This window comes from Pimephales promelas, chromosome 12 (assembly GCF_988280905.1).
Source record: "Pimephales promelas chromosome 12, fPimPro1.hap1.1, whole genome shotgun sequence".
Lineage (NCBI taxonomy): Eukaryota > Metazoa > Chordata > Actinopteri > Cypriniformes > Leuciscidae > Pimephales > Pimephales promelas.
In genome coordinates, this window is record NC_142780.1 from 32,940,201 (window position 1) to 32,960,798 (window position 20,598).

At 34.1% G+C, this 20,598-nt stretch overlaps 1 protein-coding gene and 1 long non-coding RNA gene across 2 annotated transcripts in view; both read left to right on the top strand.

Annotated features, from left to right (window-relative positions):
* The window catches only part of LOC120471174 (uncharacterized), an 8,084-nt gene extending 4,430 nt beyond the window's left edge, over nucleotides 1-3,654 (top strand). The window contains exons 2-3 of the long non-coding RNA XR_005620771.2: nucleotides 1,232-1,286; nucleotides 3,549-3,654. This is a non-coding gene — a long non-coding RNA (uncharacterized LOC120471174). The remainder of the gene's footprint in view (nucleotides 1-1,231; nucleotides 1,287-3,548) is intronic.
* A 703-nt stretch (nucleotides 3,655-4,357) lies between these two features.
* slc6a20 (solute carrier family 6 member 20) lies at nucleotides 4,358-17,830 on the top strand. The gene is made up of 11 exons (XM_039660930.2): nucleotides 4,358-4,611; nucleotides 8,498-8,638; nucleotides 8,733-8,824; nucleotides 10,279-10,506; nucleotides 11,334-11,444; nucleotides 11,513-11,754; nucleotides 12,650-12,812; nucleotides 14,144-14,348; nucleotides 14,431-14,590; nucleotides 15,991-16,156; nucleotides 17,261-17,830. Exons 1-11 carry the CDS (start codon nucleotides 4,491-4,493, stop codon nucleotides 17,432-17,434), a joined length of 1,803 nt encoding a protein of 600 aa, XP_039516864.2. The 5' UTR covers nucleotides 4,358-4,490; the 3' UTR covers nucleotides 17,435-17,830.
* The last annotated feature ends 2,768 nt before the right edge of the window (nucleotides 17,831-20,598 follow it).

The window sequence follows — 20,598 nt, forward strand, 5'->3', positions numbered from 1 at the left end:
CCAGCGTGTTGAAACTTTGTATGCATGTTTAAGACAGTAAATGAGAAATCAAAAAAATGTCAAAAAGAATTTTTTATTTTTCTTGGCATTTTCACATTTTTCTCATGATTTAGCGTCATGATGAACATTGGTTCGTTAACTGATATTTCCGACAACTCAAAAATCAAAAATGGGTCAAATTGACCCACAACATAAACGAGAGGGCCTTAACTGTTTGAGAGTGGACATTAAAATGCACTATTCAAACGGTTGTATTTCAAGTATGCTTTGGAATATAGACCTAAGTTATAACTTTATGAAAAAGATATGGACGTTTAAATGTACAGTAAATCAAATATACTGCACTTAATATTTTCTCTTTTGTATAAAATCAAAGCCATATATCTAACCAAGCTGTTTTCCAAATTTGAAGTTGATATCACAAAAATTTGAAGTTCCCGTGAAATTTTGTTTAGGCGTAATACTAAAAAAAGCCACCGGGTGACGTGACATACATTCCATTTAATTTAATTTAATTTAATTTAATTTAATTTAATTTAATTTAATTTAATTTAATTTAATTTAATTTAATTTAATTTAATTTAATGCATTCTGCTGTAACAAATTAATACATGTCTGTCCAAATATCACTTCTGTTACAAAATATGGAACCTTGAGACTCAGACTGTTTTGTCGAGATTAGATTGGTTTTGATCATAAATGATGATATAAAAAGGGTAATAAAAAAGATATTACATTTAGATAACAATATATATATATATATATATATATATATATATATATTACTTTTTAGTATTGACAAATACTAGATGTTTTATGAACTTTTAGCATGAAAACCAAAGTTTAAATTATTAAAAGTGTGTGTGTCGACTTTTTGTGGTCAGAACTCCTGCTAGATTTTTTTGAGGCCCACTCTTGTCAAAAATGCATCTATTATTTGTTACTACATAATTTGTATTAAAAAAACAGTGCTAATATATATATATATATATATATATATATATATATATATATATATTCAGGAGTCTTAGACCTTTCCAATGATATATAGTGTAATAATTAGCTTAGGATGTAATTGTAATTTAGTAAACATAGGCAAAGTTTAGTGATTTGCACATAAACTGATGCAATGCAATTTAGATACAATGCCAGTAGATGGCACTGTTAGACTTGAAGTTATAAATAAACCAGACTTGGTCAGTTTTGTTTTTAAATTAATGTTTTGTTACAGTTCCCGGAAGAATGTTTGCCAGTTCTTTAAAGTCACTCCACTTCGCATAACCCGGGTGAGTGTGAATGAATCAGAAGCGTGGCACACACACACCCTGCCCTCAACACATAACAGACAGTCAGTCACACAATTATAGGCCTATAGCTTATCAATAGACATGTGAGACTCAAGTGAGACCCCATGTAAGAATTTTTTTTATCTGATTACCGGAGATTGCATAGTAAAGCGAATGAGTGAAAGCAATTGGGACATTGTTTTATTTGTATCATTTAATTTACTCTTAATCTGGTGTCGTGCATACCAAATTATTAAAAATATTTTGCAGGAAACAGAAATCCGATCGGTTATCCAGATACAGAGGCTACTTAATGTGAACAAATATAAACGCACCATGTCCTGACCTTCTTATTGAAGCAGGCCTGTGTACTCGTTCAGCGCAGAGATGTGTGTGTGTTTGCGCGCGTCCCGCTGACTCTGTTCCAGTTCCAGAACAATGATCGCGTCATCACCGCGGGCTCGAGCGGTGAAGCTGCTGAGACATCAAACAAACCCGGGTCACTCCTGGAGCAAATACATGCGTTTGGGTGTCCTACCAGTGGGATGCATGAGGAAAAACAAGTTGGCATGCCGTTTACAGCTGTGTCGCCTGCAGCGATCCTCCAATAGAGGAAGTTTCGGTCATATTGTGCGTTATGAGACGTCCGCAGATGGGACGCACCTGTCACTTAACCCTCCCATCGCATTGGGCAAATGTTTCCCTTTCTTGTCTGTTCCCGATTTGACGAGCCAAATAGCCTACTACTCACTTTATCTCAGTAACCCTATAGTTATCAGGCAGAATTATTTTAGAATGCTTCATATAGGCCAAGCCTACTATTAGCCTATAGTTTTTATTATTTTTAATAAAACGTTTTTATGGTTTTTGTTTTAGTTAAATAATGGCAAGTATGTAATTGAGTATTTGCAGTCGAGCCTCTTTGAGATAAAATATTTACTTGAGGTCCTTCTGAGATTTGAAGTTAATATTTCAATAATTTAACAACACATTAACATGCTTTTTTGATGGTCAATGTGGTCATCAAACCAATGTTTTGTAATCACAACATTTTTTCTTTTGTCAAATCAACTTAGATAATTGATGTAGTTCAGAAAACATAATATGTTTAGTTTCTGATGATTGAATCAATCTTCTTCATTGTATTAACTAAATTTTTTCATTTCAATGAACTTAAAATTTTAAGGCGACCAGGTTACTTTTTTTTAAGTTAAACCAACAACATTTTTTAACAGTGCATGACATGCAGTTAAACATAAAATATTGCATCTTTTTAATACTATTTATTATCTTGATTAGGTTTTATTTTTAAATGATTTTTTCATTTTAATTATGATTTAATTAATTATTAGCTTCATAAGCCCCAGTGTGGGAAGCCCTGCACTGAAAACCCTAATAAGTTGATTTAACTCAATTGATTTGAGTAAACTCGTTCCCTCAATTTAATTGAGTAATGGGGTCTCCCAAAACTTGCATATTTAAGTTTAATTAACTTGGTAGTTATGTAGACTTGACTTAAATTGTTTAGTTCACCAAACTTGACGATCATTTAATACACTTAAACAATAAAGTTCACTTAACTTAGTGTTAATATCAATTGTACTTGTATATTTAAGTAAACTCAACATGAAAATGTTACTGTAATATTATTTCAAAATATTAAAGATATTATTTTTGACTGTAAGCTGTGTGCACACTGCACTTACATAAAACAATGAACAACATATTGATCTTTTGAGTCTTTATTGACCAAAATTTCAAATGGAAATGAGTCTCACACTATATGTTATCATTTGGTTTTGCACGATGCTGCATCCACAAAAGTCAAACTTGTTTAATGAGCCATTTAAAAATGAATGCCTGATTTATGCATCTCACGTGTGCATATTAGTGATGCATATTCATATCATATTTATAATGTTCACTGCGTACGCTGATTGTGTTAAACAGGCTTTTTCTAATGTAATCAAGGTCACGCACCTGTGAAAATACAAAACGCCAAATGTTGAGCACAACATCTCTCTCACTGAAAAAAAAAATATATTTTCATGTTTTGTAATCACATCATTTTTTTCTTTTGTCAAATCAACTTAGATAATTGATGTAGTTCAGAAAACATAATATTTTGAGTTTCTGATGATTAAATCAATCTCCTTCATTGTATTAACTCAATTTTTTCATTTCAATGAACTTAAAATTTTAAGGCGACCAGGTTACTTATTTTTAAGTTAAACCAACAACATTTATTTATTTTTTTTACAGTGACATGACGTACACAACTATTGTGAATTAGTTGATTTAAAGGACGGCCAGCTATAGCCTGAAGATGTTTCACAGCAGGGTTTGCATTCTCCGTCTTGTTAAAGGTTTGAGGTGTGTTTGACCTTTGTCATCCTGAGATCATGACACATGGATGATTGTATTTTTGCACAGTTAAATGTTTTACTTTGATTAAAATTATTTACTTTAATTTAGATAGATTAACAGAATCCGGAATGCATGTTTGCAAAGTGTAAGTGTTTTATTTAAGAATATTTATTTTTTGAATTTTACATTTTTATTAATAGAACAGACTGCAGAATGAAACTTTTTTTTTTACAATGCAAAACGTCTATTTAATCTGACTAACAAGCCCACTAGAGACACATTTAAAAAAAAAATTAAAAAAAATCTATCGTGATCAGTCCAGTTTTATTATTCTTCAGAGCATTTGATTGGACTAAAATTGTTCAGGATGATGTCATAAATATTTATGCAAGTGGAAAGTTTTCAAGAAGAGCAAGATTTTACACTTTAACTGGATAAACCTGCTTGTAGGACAACAAATATCGAAGCTTAAGACAGGCATGGACTGAAACACCTTCAAAGCCTTGATTTATTATTGTCTTAACAGCTCTTTTACAAACTCTGCAATAAAAATACGATAATGAATGTTGGAGGAGGTGACACACTTTGATAAAACATTCACCTGAATTATGCAGATAAACTCAGCCAGTGAAACTTTCCGTCCCTCCCTCCGGCTTCACCAGTAAACTCCCACTTTACACTCTTGAGTTTGACTTCACATTTGCACACCGGACTTTGAATTAGACTCCGTCGTTCTCTGGGGATTTGTGTGTTTGCAGAGTGCAGTGTGTGACTGATCTCCTTCTGTGCAAGTTGACAGTGTTGAAGGACATTATCATCATCATCATCATCATAAGCATGATGGAAGCCCGTCCGTCCTGGGACAGTCCTATGCAGTTTGTCCTGGCGTGTGTGTCTTATGCAGTGGGACTTGGGAATGTGTGGCGTTTTCCGTATCTCTGCCAAATGCATGGAGGAGGTGAGATAATGAGTTCGACTCTTTCTCCTCGTGCTTGCCGTGTAGATTGTTTAGTTCTTGACAGAGACATTGATAAAACAAGAGCTTTTAATATAATTTAAGATGCGAAAATTAATAGATTATTTGGGCTTTATAAATCTTAGAAATATCAAAACAACTCTACTTTGTTCAAAAGTTTATCTGTATGTATGAAGAGTTTTTCCTGGATGATTATGTATTTTACAGTGTAGTCATCTTGATCCTCCATGATGATGCGCATGTGGGAAAACAAGATCTTCAATAAAAGTTTAATCCTTTCAATAACTTCTTTAAAAAGGTCTGAACATTCGGACATGAAATGAAGATGTTATTTTGGTCCATATTAACTGCAATGTATAAGATGACATGATGATCAAATATGATGTCAGTCATCTTATGCCTTTAATGCTATGAACAAAAAATAACATGGCGATGTCTTGAGCTCATTTGTGTTTAATAGGACTGAATCCAAATGAATATATTACATTAATAAAAGTTTTTTCACAAGCAGACCTGGTAGAAACAGTTCATTATAGTAAAAAAAAAAAAAGCCAATATTTACTTTTTACACTGTGGCTGTTACTACAGTATATTAATTATTAATTATAATTATACTACTATTAACTAATAGCAATTACTTTGATTTTTCTCATCTTAGTGTGTGTGTGTGTGTGTGTGAGAGAGAGATTGCAGTAATCTCAGATGTACAAGAGTGTGTGTTTGTGTGAGAAAGAGAAAAATAGAGAGATTATGTTGAGCAATCTTAGATGTACAAGTGTGTGTGTGTGTGTGTGTGTGTGTGTGTGTGTGTGTGTGTGTGTGTGTGTGTGTGTGTGTGTGTGTGTGTGTGTGTGTGAAGTGTGAAAGAGAGAGATCATGCAGGTATTTTTGATTTGAAAATGTTCTTTGAATGAAATTGCAGTAGATAAGTGTTAGATTAGTGAAGTATTAGATATTTCTCTCTTGTTTACTGTCTCTTCAAGTGCACTCGTTTGTAGAGAATTCAGAGTTTTATCGTCCGTGAACTTCATTGAGCATCTCATCCAGATTCTCAGCACATATCAGTTGTTCTACACTCAAAGCTAGTGTTGTAATTCTCTGTGGAGTGGAAAGTCAAAGTGAGATTCCTGTTTTCCTTGATTCATCTGGCAGAAACTGATTAGCATTTCTCCTCCGTTTCATTCGTCTGCTAAACGTCTCTGGTTATGCATTCAGTGCATCTTTGAGGAGCATCTCCTGAATAACAATTCACAAATCCTTTGTTTACCGTTTAGCAATGCGATCAAAGTACACGCGTGAGGGAAGTTATGCGCAGTCAGTCTCTGCTGATTTCTATGATGTGGTCAAATATTCCAAAATTCCCTCATTATCCAGAGTAATCCTGTTTTCCTGTGAGGATTACAGAGAGTTGGAGTGCTCACATTTACACTGGACAAATAACATGGAATGTACCTAACATGATTTTCAGTAAATGAAATGTTCTTCATAATTGCATCTGGAATTTGCATATTTTTAAATTATTTCAAATTTCATATTATGAAAGTAATTTCCAAATGGTGATTTTTTTAAAATAATAACAAACTTTTTAATCTATGCATATTCCTGACATGTGCACTGTAAAATCCAATTAGTACAGCTTACTTGAAAAAAGCAAGCAAACCGATTGTAAACTAAATAAAGTGAAATAGGAATAATATGTAGTACTAACGAGTGCATGTCTGGATGTGTACACTTACGAGAGAGTTCATATAACTTAAAATAATTTGTATACTATACTTGATCTTTTACTTTTTTATGCTAGTTGTGTGAGAGTGAAGGAGCGTTAGTTCCCCCAAAAGGAGTTCCCATGCTCCTTAAATCTCTAACCTTATATAAACTGATTTGTAAAAGGGAATTATACAAATGGATGAAAAAGTCCTTGAAATTCTCCGGTAAAAAAATGCATGAAATCAATCCAGTGTTATTTTTATATCACTAATATGCTATTAGAGTTTTTCCTAAATAGGCCTACAAGGGTTTCCTTTGTCCAGAAGCTATTACCGTACATTGGCCGGGAAAAAATGTAATGTCCGACAACATTAAATCATACACTCTAAAAAATGCTGGGTTGTTTTAACCCAATTTTGGGTAAAATATGGACAAACCCAGCCATTGGGTAAAAAATGTAATTAAAAAATGTAACCCAATGGCTGGGTTTGTCCATATTTTACCCAAAATTGGGTTAAAACAACCCAGCATTTTTTAGAGTGTAGGAATTCAATTCATAGGAAATGAATGGGAAATTGACAAAAACACAAAAATTCACAATTTTTTTTTTTTTACTTTTTTTAAAATAAAAAAATAGTTTTTGAGATTGTTTCAACTATATATTCAAATCCACCCAAAAAAAAAAAAAATGTGTTCATAAACATCTGGGGAATTCACATGCTTCTCCAAAGAGAGCTGCACTTGCCATCTAGTGGTTACCCCATGATTCTACGCTTATACTGTAACCAGATGGTGCTAATTTTCTTAAAAAAATATTTTTTTTCTGAAGGCATAGACTCTGTATTAAACTAAAATACTGCATTAATATTTTTTGAAAAAAATTATATATATATATATATATATATATATATATATATATATATATATATATTCCATGGCAAAAATAGACCATAAATATTGCAAAAATATTAATAAATTCAATCAAATTGTCTCAAAATACTAAATTACAAAGAATAAATATTATAGAACAAAAATAAATTGCATTGGTTTTACTGGGATGGAGGAAATTTAATTTTTAGGTGTCCGGTCTTTTGACCGGGAAGATAACAAGTTTGACTCCGAAACGAAGAGCACCTTAGGGTTAAATTGACAAACATCATATGTGTAATTCAGGGCACAATTCAAACGAGATCAAAATATTTGTTGTCTCTCGCCATTGACTACCATAGCCTATTTGGTTAGAACCATGTCGTACAATTCCAATTCATCTATCCATGTCAATTGTATCTTAATCCTTAGTAAAATGTAAATACTTTGACTATATACATACTGTGTAATAATGTGTATTCCCATTAGAAGTTTTTTTTGTTTGTTTGTTTGTTTTTTTTTTTTTTACTAACAATGCTGCAGAGCCATGGACATCTGGTAACAATGTTACTGACTGTTTCTCTCTTTGATCATGATTTTTGGTCATGGCACTGATACATTGTATGAAATACCAGTCTTTAATAAACCGTCAGTTTTGATTTTTTTAATGGTTTTAGTTTTAGATAAGTTTTAGTCCTTCACATGAAGCCACACAATGATGAAAATTAAATAGGTGTTGATAAACAGAGATAGTGATCTCTAGAAGGCTACTGGTCTCTCTCTCTCTCTCTCTCTCTCTCTCTCTCTCTCTCTCTCTCTCTCTCTCTCTCTCTTTCTCACACTCACACACACTAGAATGTGTTGCACACACACACTTGTACATCTGAGATTGCTCAACGCAATCTCTCCCTTTTCTCTCTCTCACACACCATGAAATCAAAGTTCTTATTGTTTTATGAAATATTGTCATATTTATTCTCAATAATTTATCCATGCACATCACATTTTTTATACATGTACCCTCGTGATCTCTAATCAAAATAACTTCTCCCTCTTGCAGCAACATCTCTTCTCTGATGATGTGTGTTTGCTGGCGTGAGGGCGGGGCAACCTGTCAATCACATGAGATCCACCAATAGCAAACCACAACCATCCAATCAATTCACCAATATCATTTTTTCTTGTTCCAAAAGCCACTTGACTTAAATATAAGTCACAATATTAGGGAAGGAAAGACCATCGCAACGTCTCTTTTATGCTGACTTTAAAGTGACCTCTGTGTTGTGTCCCTCAGGTGGGTTTCTGATCCCGTATCTGCTGATGCTGGTGCTGGAGGGGATTCCTCTGTTCTGCATGGAGCTGGCCATCGGGCAGAAGATGCGTCTGGGGAGCATCGGAGCGTGGACCGCCATCAGCCCGTATCTGGGTGGACTGGGTCAGTGTCCCGTGCTTCATTTACCAGACATTTAATGTCATAACATGATCAGAAATCATCCTTTATCATCCTCATGTGTGTATGCATTGTTCAGGCATTGCCAGTGTTGTGACTTCCATGTACTTGTGTCTGTACTACAACGTCATCAACGCATGGAGCTTCTGGTATCTCTTCCATTCATTTCAGGTTAGTTTACTGAAAAATACATGTAGATGTTTCTATGAACAGAATGTTTCGTATGTGCTAATCAATTGTCCCAATGCAATGCTGATATAAAGAGATGAGGATATGGCAAGCCGTTTTAACTTTTATTCATTTCCAGAATATGAATTCTTGATATCAACAATTACATTTTTTTATATCAACAATTTAATTGCTTATATCTGTAATTGTATTTTCAGTAGTGAAATTTCACCATAGATTGCCATTCAAAATAAATAGTTGATATCAAGAATTGATTTTTTTACTGGTAGAAATATCATTATTGATATGAATAATTACATTGATAGTAGTAAAAATGTGAATTACTGATATCATTAATTAAATTCTCACTAGTTGAAATGTCTATTCTTGATATCAGCAATTCAATTGGTAGTTAAAATAATCATTTTTGATATCTGAAAATGTATTTCTGATATCAATATTATTTCTGATATCTAAAATGGCTTTCTTACCAATCACATTTATGATATCAGAAATTAACATTGTCACTAGTAACAATTCAATTGTGGATATCAAGAATAGACATTTCAACTAGTAACAATTGAATTCTTGATATCAAAAATGAGTTGTATAAAAAAATATTTAACTTATTAAATTTTTTAATACTAATTAAATTTCTAATTAAATTTCTAATTAAATTTCTGATATGTGAAATTGGAATTTCAACTAGTAAGAAATCAATTCTTGATATCAACAATTGGCCTATGGTGACATTTCACTAGTGAAAATACAATTGTTGATATCAAGAATTCATATCCGGGAAATGAATAAAAGTTCAAACGTCTTGCCATATGAGGAAGGCCCAAAACCAACATTTTATGCTAATTCTGCAGAATGTGTTATTCACTGTAAAATGTGGATTTTCTTCCTCGGTTTTGTCTGGTTTTCCAGTAGAATCTAATAAGATACATTTATTTGAGATGCAAAATAACATGTGTTTTGGGAGAAATGTATTCAAATTAAGTGATTGTTTATGCTTAAAACAAGGAAAATATTAAGTTAACTTAACGTTTATGTTTAAAACTAAATAAAAAAATCAGGGCTCAGAAAAAAGAAACTTCCTCTAAAATAAGTCGATTTTTCTTTTTTAAAACCATGGGCAGATATTTTTTCTCATTTTAAACTTAAAACTTTATCAAAACAAGCCTGTTATTTTGAATAATTGTACTGGAAAACAAGACTTTTGGATGTGTCAACCAAATCAAACTTTTTTATTAACTCAGAAAATGACTAAATAATCTAAAATCTTAAAATCTATTTAGTGTTGAAGAGTAAAACTAAAATGAGAACTTTTTCTTAGTAGCTCGTATTTCATTTCTGAAAAGAATTGCTCTTGATATGATGAGTTGAGTATGATGCTGTAGTTTAGGAAGCAATTGTCCTGGATCTGTGGATCATGTGTGTTAATGCGTCTGCAGTCAGTGCTGCCCTGGGCCGAGTGTCCCGTCAACAGTAACCGGACGGGGTATCTGGAGGAGTGTGAGGTGGCTTCACCCACACAGTACTTCTTCTACCGCGAGACGCTGAACATCTCGTCCTCCATCGATGAGAACGGAGGCATTCACATGGGCCAGGCGCTGTGTCTCCTGCTGGCCTGGATCATAGTCTACCTGTTCATCGTCCGAGGGGTCAAATCTACCGGAATGGTGAGACTAAACCGTCTGATTCTCAACTGGTGACTAACAGCAAAAGAAGTAAACAGAATAAAAACAGGATTTGTTGGATTTTGTTGCTGTTTCAAAGCAGCTTTATATGTTTTTATGAAGTGTATGATGGTATATGATACCGGTCAAACATTAAGGTTTTTTTTTTTTTTTTAATGTTTTTGAAAGAAGTCTCTTCTGCTCACCAAGGCTGCATTTATTTGATCAAAAATACAGTAAAAACAGTAATTATGTGAAATATTATTACAATTTGGATTTACTGGTTCCTTTTGTAATATATTTTGAAATGTAATTTATTCCATGTGATCAAAGCTGATTTTTCAGCAACATTACTCCAGTCAGAAATCATTCTAAGATCATTTCTTATTAATATCAATGTTGAGCTAATTTAATTTATTTACTTTTTTTTAATTATGATACACTGCCATTCAAAGTTTGTGGCAAGTAATATTTAAAAGAAGAAGAAAAATAAATAAATGGCACATTAAATTGATCAAAAAAGGCATTTATTAAATGAATAAATATTACAAAAAAATTCTATTGATAATAAATGGTGTTCTTTTGAACTTTCTATTCATCAAAGAATCAGTTTCCACAAAAATATGAAGCAGCACAACTGTTTTTAACGTTAATGATAATAAGAAATGTTTATTTAGCACCAAATCAGCAGATTAGAGTGATTTCTGAAGGATCATGTGACATTGAAGACTGGAGTAATGATGCTTTGATGACAGAAATATTTTAGAGAAACCAGCTAATTTACTAATTTCGTAGTTCCAACCCATTGTACCTTTGACTTTCCTCCACAGGTCGTGTATTTCACAGCTACGTTTCCATACGTGGTCCTGATCATCTATCTGATCCGTGGGGTCACTCTTCACGGGGCCTGGAACGGAGTGAAGTACTTGTTCACACCCAAGGTAAGAAAGTCATTGGTTTCTGAGTGTTGTGTTGTAGTTGAGTGTGCATTTAACACGTGTGTGTTTAGCTGGAGCAGTTGGCAAACCCTCAAACATGGATCAACGCTGCCACCCAGATCTTCTTCTCTCTGGGATTGGGCTTCGGCTCTTTGATCGCTTTTGCCAGTTACAACCACCACAACAATAACTTCGAGAGGCAGGCCGTGGTCGTGTCGCTCATTAACAGCGGCACGTCTGTGTTCGCCAGCATCGTGACCTTCGCCATCTACGGCTTTAAAGCCACCTTCAACTACGAAAGCTGTTTGGAAAGGTGAGACGCCAGCGATGTTCTAGCGTTTAATCAATCTGTGATCTTATCAAGAGATTCACAAACCTCTTGGGTCCTCAAGTCGCAGAATGAATGATGGTTCTCTCATTATTTTATTCCTTCAAACGTTAAACTAATTGTTGTCAGTTTGTTCATTTTATGATCTCTTATCTAAGTTTATTTTTAATAAATGTTTGTTTCAGATGACGTCTTTCAGAACGCTTAGGACATTATGGAAACTAATCAGAGTATCATCCATCAATTATTCACTGAAGGAAGAGAAAAACATGTGATGTTCTTTAAAAACAAAAATACTGATGGTTTTCAAATCCTAAAACACTCCTTAACCTGTCATTAGACTCATTCATTTATTTAAAATACATTTATTTTATGCTAAGTACACTACAAATACTTTCTACGGAAGCGTATTGCATTCACTTGAAGAAAAAAAATCTACTCGGTTTTTCTGAATTAAAGGAGTAGTTCACTTTTAAAAACAACTTTTGCTGATAATTTATTCACCCCATGTCATCCAAGATGGCCATGTCTTTCTTTCTTCAGTCGAAAGGCAAGTAAGGTTTTTGATGAAAACATTCCAAGATTTTCTCTATATAATGGACTTCAATGGGAACCAAACAGTTCAAGGTCCAAAAGACAGAAACTTTCTGTTAAGCAATTAATAGTTTTGCACTGTAGCATTTTTACAGTCTTTTACCTTTAAAATCACGATTATTTTTTACAGATTGTGATAAAAGAAAGTATAAAAGTGCAGCATCAATGTATGTGTGTTACAGTATTTGCCCAATAACCAATGCAGATGAAACTCTTGTAATTTCCCAAGGAAGCTCTTCAGATCAGTTTTCAGAAACCGTGTTCTGTGCTGTTAATGTTGATCCAGGATGAGGCTGTTACTGCTCAACACATTCGATCTGTCTGAGGACACCATCAGCGTTGAGAACGTCAGCTCTTGGATCAGTCATTTGAACTACACTCATCCTGAGAGGTTTGCGGCCATCGCTTCAAAGATCGAAGACTGCAGTCTAGAGGCGGAACTAGACACGGTAAACTCACCACACCATAAGATCAGTGTCCACATGCCTACACAGCGACAGTGATCTATGACTGACCAATTTATTTTATTGTATTTTTTATTTTAGGCTCTATATATTAGTATTTTTGTTTACACTCTTTTTTAGGTTTTTTTTTCTTTTCTACTATTCGCTTGTAAAAGTCCACACAGAAACGCATATTTTCATAAATGGCAATAGGGATGGTAAAATATACAGGTGAAACTCGAAAAATTTTAATATTGTGCAAAAGTTAGTTTATTAGTAATTCAACTTAAAGGAGTAGTTCACTTTTGAAAAAAACTTTGCTGATAATTTACTCGCCCCCATGTCATCCAAGATGTCCATGTCTTTCTTTCTTCAGTCGAAAAGAAATTAAGGTTTTTGATGAAAACATTCCAGGATTTTTCTCCATATAATGGACTTCATTGGGAACCAAACGGTTCAAGGTCCAAATGAGAGTTCCAGTGCAAACTGTTCAAAGGGCTTTAAACGATTCCAGACGATGAATAAGGGTCTTATCTAGTGAAATGATCGCTCATTAAAAAGATAAAGCCTTGCTCTGTTCTGTGTGACTCTTCTGTTCAAACTCGTTTATCAAGATGAACAAATCTTTTTTGAATCATTTTATTCATTTTCAACCAAGATTCATTAATTTTGATGAACAAGTTCGAACAGGAGAGTCACAGAACAGAGCAAGGCGAGCATTTGAGCTTATAAAACTTAAACTTTGTTATTTATTTTTTAAATGGGCAATCGTTTCGCTTGATAAGACCCTTATTCATCGTCTGGTGTCGTTTAAAGCCCTTTGAAGCTGCACTGAAACTCTCATTTGGACCTTGAACCGTTTGGTTCCCATTGAAGTCCATTATATGGAGAAAATCCTGGAATGTTTTCATCAAAAACCTTCATTTCTTTTTATGATGTATTAGTTTCATTAGTTTCATCACCTTTTAAGTTGAATATCTGAAATAAATGAACTTTTGCACGATATTCGAATTTTTCGAGTTTCACTTGTATTTGTAATATTACAAAACATTAAAGTTACACAATGTATCAGAAACAGACCATACAAGCAATACAGGTATAAAGAAAACAATTAACTATGGTAAACTGTTCAGTTTTGGATCAAAATTGCTGTGTAGCAATATTTGTGTAAATACAGCACCTGTCAAAAGTTTGGAAACATTACAATTTTTCAAGTCTCTTTGAATTTTCAGCATCATTACTCCAGTCATTAGCGTCACATGATCCTTCATAAATCATTCTAATATGATGTTTTGCTGCTCAAGAAACATTTATTATAAATGTGTGTGTGTGTGTAGGCGGTGGAGGGCACCGGTCTGGCGTTTATCGTGTACAGCGAGGCCATTAAGAACATGCCTCTGTCTCAGCTGTGGTCTGTGCTGTACTTCATCATGCTGCTGCTGTTAGGGATGGGGAGCATGCTGGGAAACGTCACAGCCATCATCACTCCACTGGGAGACCTCAAGTTTCTGTCACGCACACTCAGCAACGAGACCATCAACGGTAAGAAGGTTTCTGCTTTTTTCGAATTCCTATATGAGCGCTTCTCTCGGGTCTATTCTGGTTTCTGACTGTGTTTCCTCAGGTCTGGTGTGTCTTTTCTGTCTACTTCTGGGTTTCGGCTTCACCAGCCGTTCGGGCAACTACTGGTTCACCATCTTCAATGAATACGCCGCAACATTTTCTCTGCTCTTCATCGTCCTCATTGAAGTCATCAGTGTGTGTTATGTCTATGGATTGAGAAGGTGAGAAATTCAATGACTCTTTACTTTACAGGCTCCAATGATGAGGGCTGAATTCACTTTAAAAGCACAAACAAGGTACAAATTAGGCTGCAAAACTACAGAGCATTTTATTTTCTTGTGTTTTTCTTAATATTCAGTAAAAGCAGGAATCCTTTCAATGTCAAAATTAATATTTTACATTTTTATGATTAAAAAGCATTGAACATGAGCATTTAAACTCATAATATACTCAGTGTTTCTCGTAATTCTTCACTGTACGTCACATAATCGTCTGTAAATGTGTTCATAAGCTCTGCGCAGTTTGAGGATTATAATAATGCTTGTTAGTATGGTTGTTTTTCATACATGCATGTTCATTTAGGAAATGCCTGAACTGAAGTGAGAACGCTTGATGGAAAACAAACAAAACACCTGATTAACATCTCTTCTTGTCATCCCAGCCAACAGGGAACATTCACAGAACTTTAGCTGAAGAACTCTGAAGAAGTTCTGAGCAAAGTTTTAAGTTTAACTGAAGAAGTTTGCAAAAGTTTGCAAAGTTATCGGGTTGTTCATTATTTATTCATCATCAATGGATCAAAGCCTGAAGCATTTAGTTGGACGTTCTAATGTTTTTTTTAATGTGACTTGTTTTGGAATTTCAGAGAACATTCAAAAGTAACAAACATTCGTAAAATGGAATGTTCTGTTTTCATTAATCAAGAAAAAGCCTTTTTAAAACATTTAAAATATATATATATATATATATATATATTTCTTAAATAACTTTCTGAGAGCATTCAGAAATCATGTTTTTATAACTTTATAGGAATGTTAGAAAAATGTTCTCATAACATATATTTGCTAGCTGGGATTCCTGAAATGAAAATGAACACTTGTGAATTAAATTATTGCATCAAACCCTGTATGTGTTATGCATGTTATATCAAAGACAAATGATGAATATGAATGGCACGAAATTGTACAAAATGTGGGAAAAGCTGTGACCTCTTTATTAAGATGCTGACCAATTTCATCACACTGGGGGAAATTGTTGAAAAATACATTAGTTGCTTAAGTTAATATTAAAATGAAGAATTGGAAGAAAGTTATTTTTTATTTTTTATTTATTCAGACCAAATATAAAATGTGTCCATATCACCTAAGTGGCCACATATTATATTTAACCCTTGAAATAGTTTGGACAGATGAGTTTGACTGAAACCCAAACATATATGAATAAATATATATGGGATAAATAAAATATTGCCTATGCTAACGTTATTTTTTCTTCTTTGAACCTTGTGAAACTAAAAAAAGGAAATGATTATTAAGTTTAAATAAAGGCTGCATTGCACAGATTTTCATGTCTCTGATGATTTTGACGTCGATTCTGATTCATTGTTGTTGATCTTCCACAGGTTTGAAAAAGACATCGAGGACATGTTGGGGCATCGGCCGAACTGGTACTGGAAGCTGATGTGGGCCGTGATCAGTCCCGTGCTCCTCGTCAGCCTCTTCATCTTCTACATCATTAACTACATCCAGGGCGGGACACCCACATACCAGGCCTGGGACAAAGATCTGGTACGGCACGAGTCAAACTCCAAACTCGCATTGAGTTAAATCGTGCAAATGAAACATGAAACAATACAAATGTAAAATCGAAAGAAACTACAGACTAAAAATGGATTACACCATAAAAAAATCAAATGAAATTTTTTTTTTTTTTTTTAAATAAAACAATCAAAATATTGGCTAACTATAATAATGACATCATGGAAACAATAAAAACAATTAGAATAAACCACATGGTGAAATTCAATAAATTATTCATTTTAAAATAAATAAATAAAAACAATCAAAATAAAACACGGTAACACTTTACAATAATGTTTCATTTGTTAACATTAATGTACAGTATCAACTAACAATGAGAAATACATGTGTTACTGTATTTATTCATCTTTGTTGATGTTATTAATAAGAATCCAGCTGTCTGATCACAGTGCATTTACTAATGTTAACAAGTACAACATTTGATTTTTATAGTGTATTAGTAAATGTTGAAAAGATGAATAAATGCTGTAGAAGTGCAGTTCATGATTAGTATATGTTATAGTTCACTAATGAATAACACTTTACAAAAAGATTTCATTAGTGAACTACTTTAGTTAACATGAACTTATAATGAACTGCATTTCTACAGCATTTATTCATCTTTGTTCATGTTATTTTCAACATTTACTAATACATTATTGAAATCAAAGGATGTAAATGCACTGAACTAACATGAACAAACAATGCCCAGCTGGATTTGTATTAACTAACTTTTGACAAAGATAAACAAATACAGTAACAAATGTATTTCTCAAGGTTAGTTAATAAATCAACTTAATGTTAACATTGTCATGTGTCGCCCAAATTAATGAAATCATAAAAATGTCAAATGAAAATTTAGCTTATAATAAACTGTTACCACAAGTTACTTAAATCATAAAAATGTCAAATGAAATAAATGGTCTTCAAAGCTAAACAAGCTGATAGCATATGGGGCTAGAACTGTGTCTTAAATACGAGAAAATAATTGATCTGAGAGGAAAAAAGAAAAATCTATGTGAACCGAACAATGGTGTAATAAAGACACAATTCTAGCTCCATAATATGAGTGTTTTTTTCTTTCCTCCTCAGGGTAAGTCGGTGGTGAAGGAGTATCCTCTGTACGGCCAGGTCTTCATCGTTCTTCTGCTGGTGTCTTCGGTCAGCTGTGTCCCGATCTCGGCTCTCTACGCCTTCTGTCGGAGGAAGAAGCGAGGAACACCTGTCCCTCAGCAAACACTCAACACAGAGTCCTCCGCCATCTAAACTCAGACTCTGGCGAAACAGACAGGTTTGGGACCAGCTGGAGAAACCATATATTTCTATATCTGACTGATGCTGGCGTTCACGTGTCATGAATACTTTCAGCTTTGGGTTGGTTGTACAAATACAGTTAGCTATTAGGACTAAAACATTTTTTACATTCACATTTCCTACCTACAGAAAATATGAACTTTTTTATTCTTACGGCAACAATAAATCATATGATTATATGAACTGATTAATAAGTCAAAAATTATATGAACTGCAGATACATTTCCAAACACTGAATGTCTGGACTGTGAACTACAGCAAATGCAGTATGAAATGGTGTAAAACTATGTGTAAATAACTTTGTAATATTTTAGTAGTAAATTAAATTTTGTAAATGTCAAATCACAATATTTTGTATGCCTAATGAACAAATGAATGAACGTTTTCCCCTGTTTCATTATTTTCTGCTCTTGATATATGAAGAGTTCAGATGCAAAAGCCTCTAAATGCCATTTGAAATTTTCTTCTTTAATGATAATTTTTATCAAACTTGTATATTTAAGTTCAGTAATTTCACTTAAATGGCAATGATAATTACCTATTAATTGTTATTTAAGTGAAATTACTGAACTTAAATATACAAGTTTGATAAAAATCATCATTAAAGAAGAAAATTTCAAATGGCATTTAGAGGCTTTTGCATTTGAACTCTTCATATATATATATATATATATATATATATATATATATATATTATAGAGAGTGAGAGACAGATGTGGTGTATTTGGAGAAATAAGATATCTATATTCTGAGGAATATCAGTGAATTATTGATAATAATCTTAATATTTTTCTTGCCAAAACATAAATTGTATGTTTAATTGGGCTCAATTGAGTTGAAGTCCTGATGAACTGTTTTTCTTGTTTGCCTGCACGTAAAGAAATGTATCTTACTGTACACAGAATCATATCAAAGCATATTATAGTCTTGAACTTGGAGTGTTTTACATTAGCTTTTTTTGTTCGCGTTCTCCTTTTATATTTCTGTAGCCTTTCTGTAATATTTACTTTATTGGTCATCAGCATCTTGAATTTTGAAAATGCATGGATTCAAATAGGCCTAAACAAAGGCTGTGCCGGTAAATTAATCACATTAATAAACAAAAACAAGCTGAAATAAATGTCTAGATTTACAATGTTGCTGAACGTTCAAAGACATGCATTTTCATGTTTCATATTGTCTCTAGGCATTAAAGGGGTGGTAAAATGCCATTTTCACAAGATGTAAATAAATCTGATGTCCCCAGAGTGTGTGTGTGTGTGTGTGTGTGTGTGTGTGAAGTTTTAGCACAAAATACCCCACAGATATTTTATATAGCATGTTTATCTTCTCCAATCTTCTCGACACTCTGGATTCTGATAGAGGGCCATGGGACTTAGACCTGAGCGCAAAAATGGAGGCTCTAGACCCTTCCAGAGCTGAGATATTGAGATATTTACAATGGCATAAATGCTACGTGGGATCTCAATATCTCAGCTCTGGAAGGGTCTAGAGCCTCCATTTTTGCACTCAGGTCTAAGTCCCATGGCCCTCTATCAGAATCCAGACTTTCAACAAAATTGGAAAAACTTATTTTTTCGCACAAAAAAAAACAAAACGAAAGGGGTACCACTGTCATTTTTTTTTGGGTCGAAATTTTGAGTTTCTCTAATCTTCTCGAAACTCTGGATTCTGATAGAGGGCCATGGGACTTAGACCTGAGTGCCAAAATGGAGGCTCTAGACCCTTCCAGAGCTGAGATATTGAGATATTTATAATGGCATAAATGCTACGTGGGATCTCAATATCTCAGCTCTGGAAGGGCCTAGAGCCTCCATTTTTGCACTCAGGTCTAAGTCTCATGACCCTCTATCAGAATCCAGAGTTTTGAGAAGATTGGGGAAACTTAATTTTTCACCCGGACAAAAAAAATGAAAGGGGTACCACTGTCGTTTTTTTTTCGGGTCGAATTTGTGAGTTTCGTTATCTCAGCTCTGAAAGGGTCTAGAGTCTCCATTTTTGCACTCAGGTCTAAGTCTCACAGCCCTCTATCATAATCCAGAGTTTTGAGAAGATTGGAGAAACTTAATTTTTCGCCCCCCCAAAAAAAACGTAAGGGGTACCACTGTCGTTTTTTTTTTTTTCGGGTCGAAATTTTGAGTTTCGATATCTCAGCTCTGGAAGGGTCTAGAGCCTCCATTTTTGAACTCAGGACTAAGTCTCATTGCCCTCTATCAGAATCCAGAGTTTTGAGAAGATTGGGGAAACTTAATTTTTCGCCCCCCCCAAAAAAAACGTAAGGGGTACCACTGTCGTTTTTTTTTCGGGTCGAAATTTTGAGTTTCGATATCTCAGCTCTGGAAGGGTCTAGAGCCTCCATTTTTGCACTCAGGACTAAGTCTCATGGCCCTCTATCAGAATAGAGAGTTTTCAGAAGATTGGGGAAACTTAATTTTTCGCCGCCCCAAAAAAAACGTAAGGGGTACCACTGTCATTTTTTTTTTTTCGGGTCGAAATTTTGAGTTTCGACATCTCAGCTCTGGAAGGGTCTAGAGCCTCCATTTTTGAACTCAGGACTAAGTCTCATTGCCCTCTATCAGAACCCAGAGTTTTGAGAAGATTGGGGAAACTTAATTTTTCGCCCCCCCCAAAAAAACGTAAGGGGTACCACTGTCGTTTTTTTTTCGGGTCGCAATTTTGAGTTTCGATATCTCAGCTCTGGAAGGGTCTAGAGCCTCCATTTTTGCACTCAGGACTAAGTCTCATGGCCCTCTATCAGAATACAAAGTTTTGAGAAGATTGGGGAAACTTAATTTTTCGCCCCTCCAAAAAAAACGTAAGGGGTACCACTGTCGTTTTTTTTTCGGGTCGAAATTTCGAGTTTCGATATCTCAGTCCTGGAAGGGTCTAGAGCCTCCATTTTTGAACTCAGGACTAAGTCTCATTGCCCTCTATCAGAATCCAGAGTTTTGAGAAGATTGGGGAAACTTAATTTTTCGCCCCCCCCAAAAAAACGTAAGGGGTACCACTGTCGTTTTTTTTTTCGGGTCGCAATTTTGAGTTTCGATATCTCAGCTCTGGAAGGGTCTAGAGCCTCCATTTTTGAACTCAGGACTAAGTCTCATTGCCCTCTATCA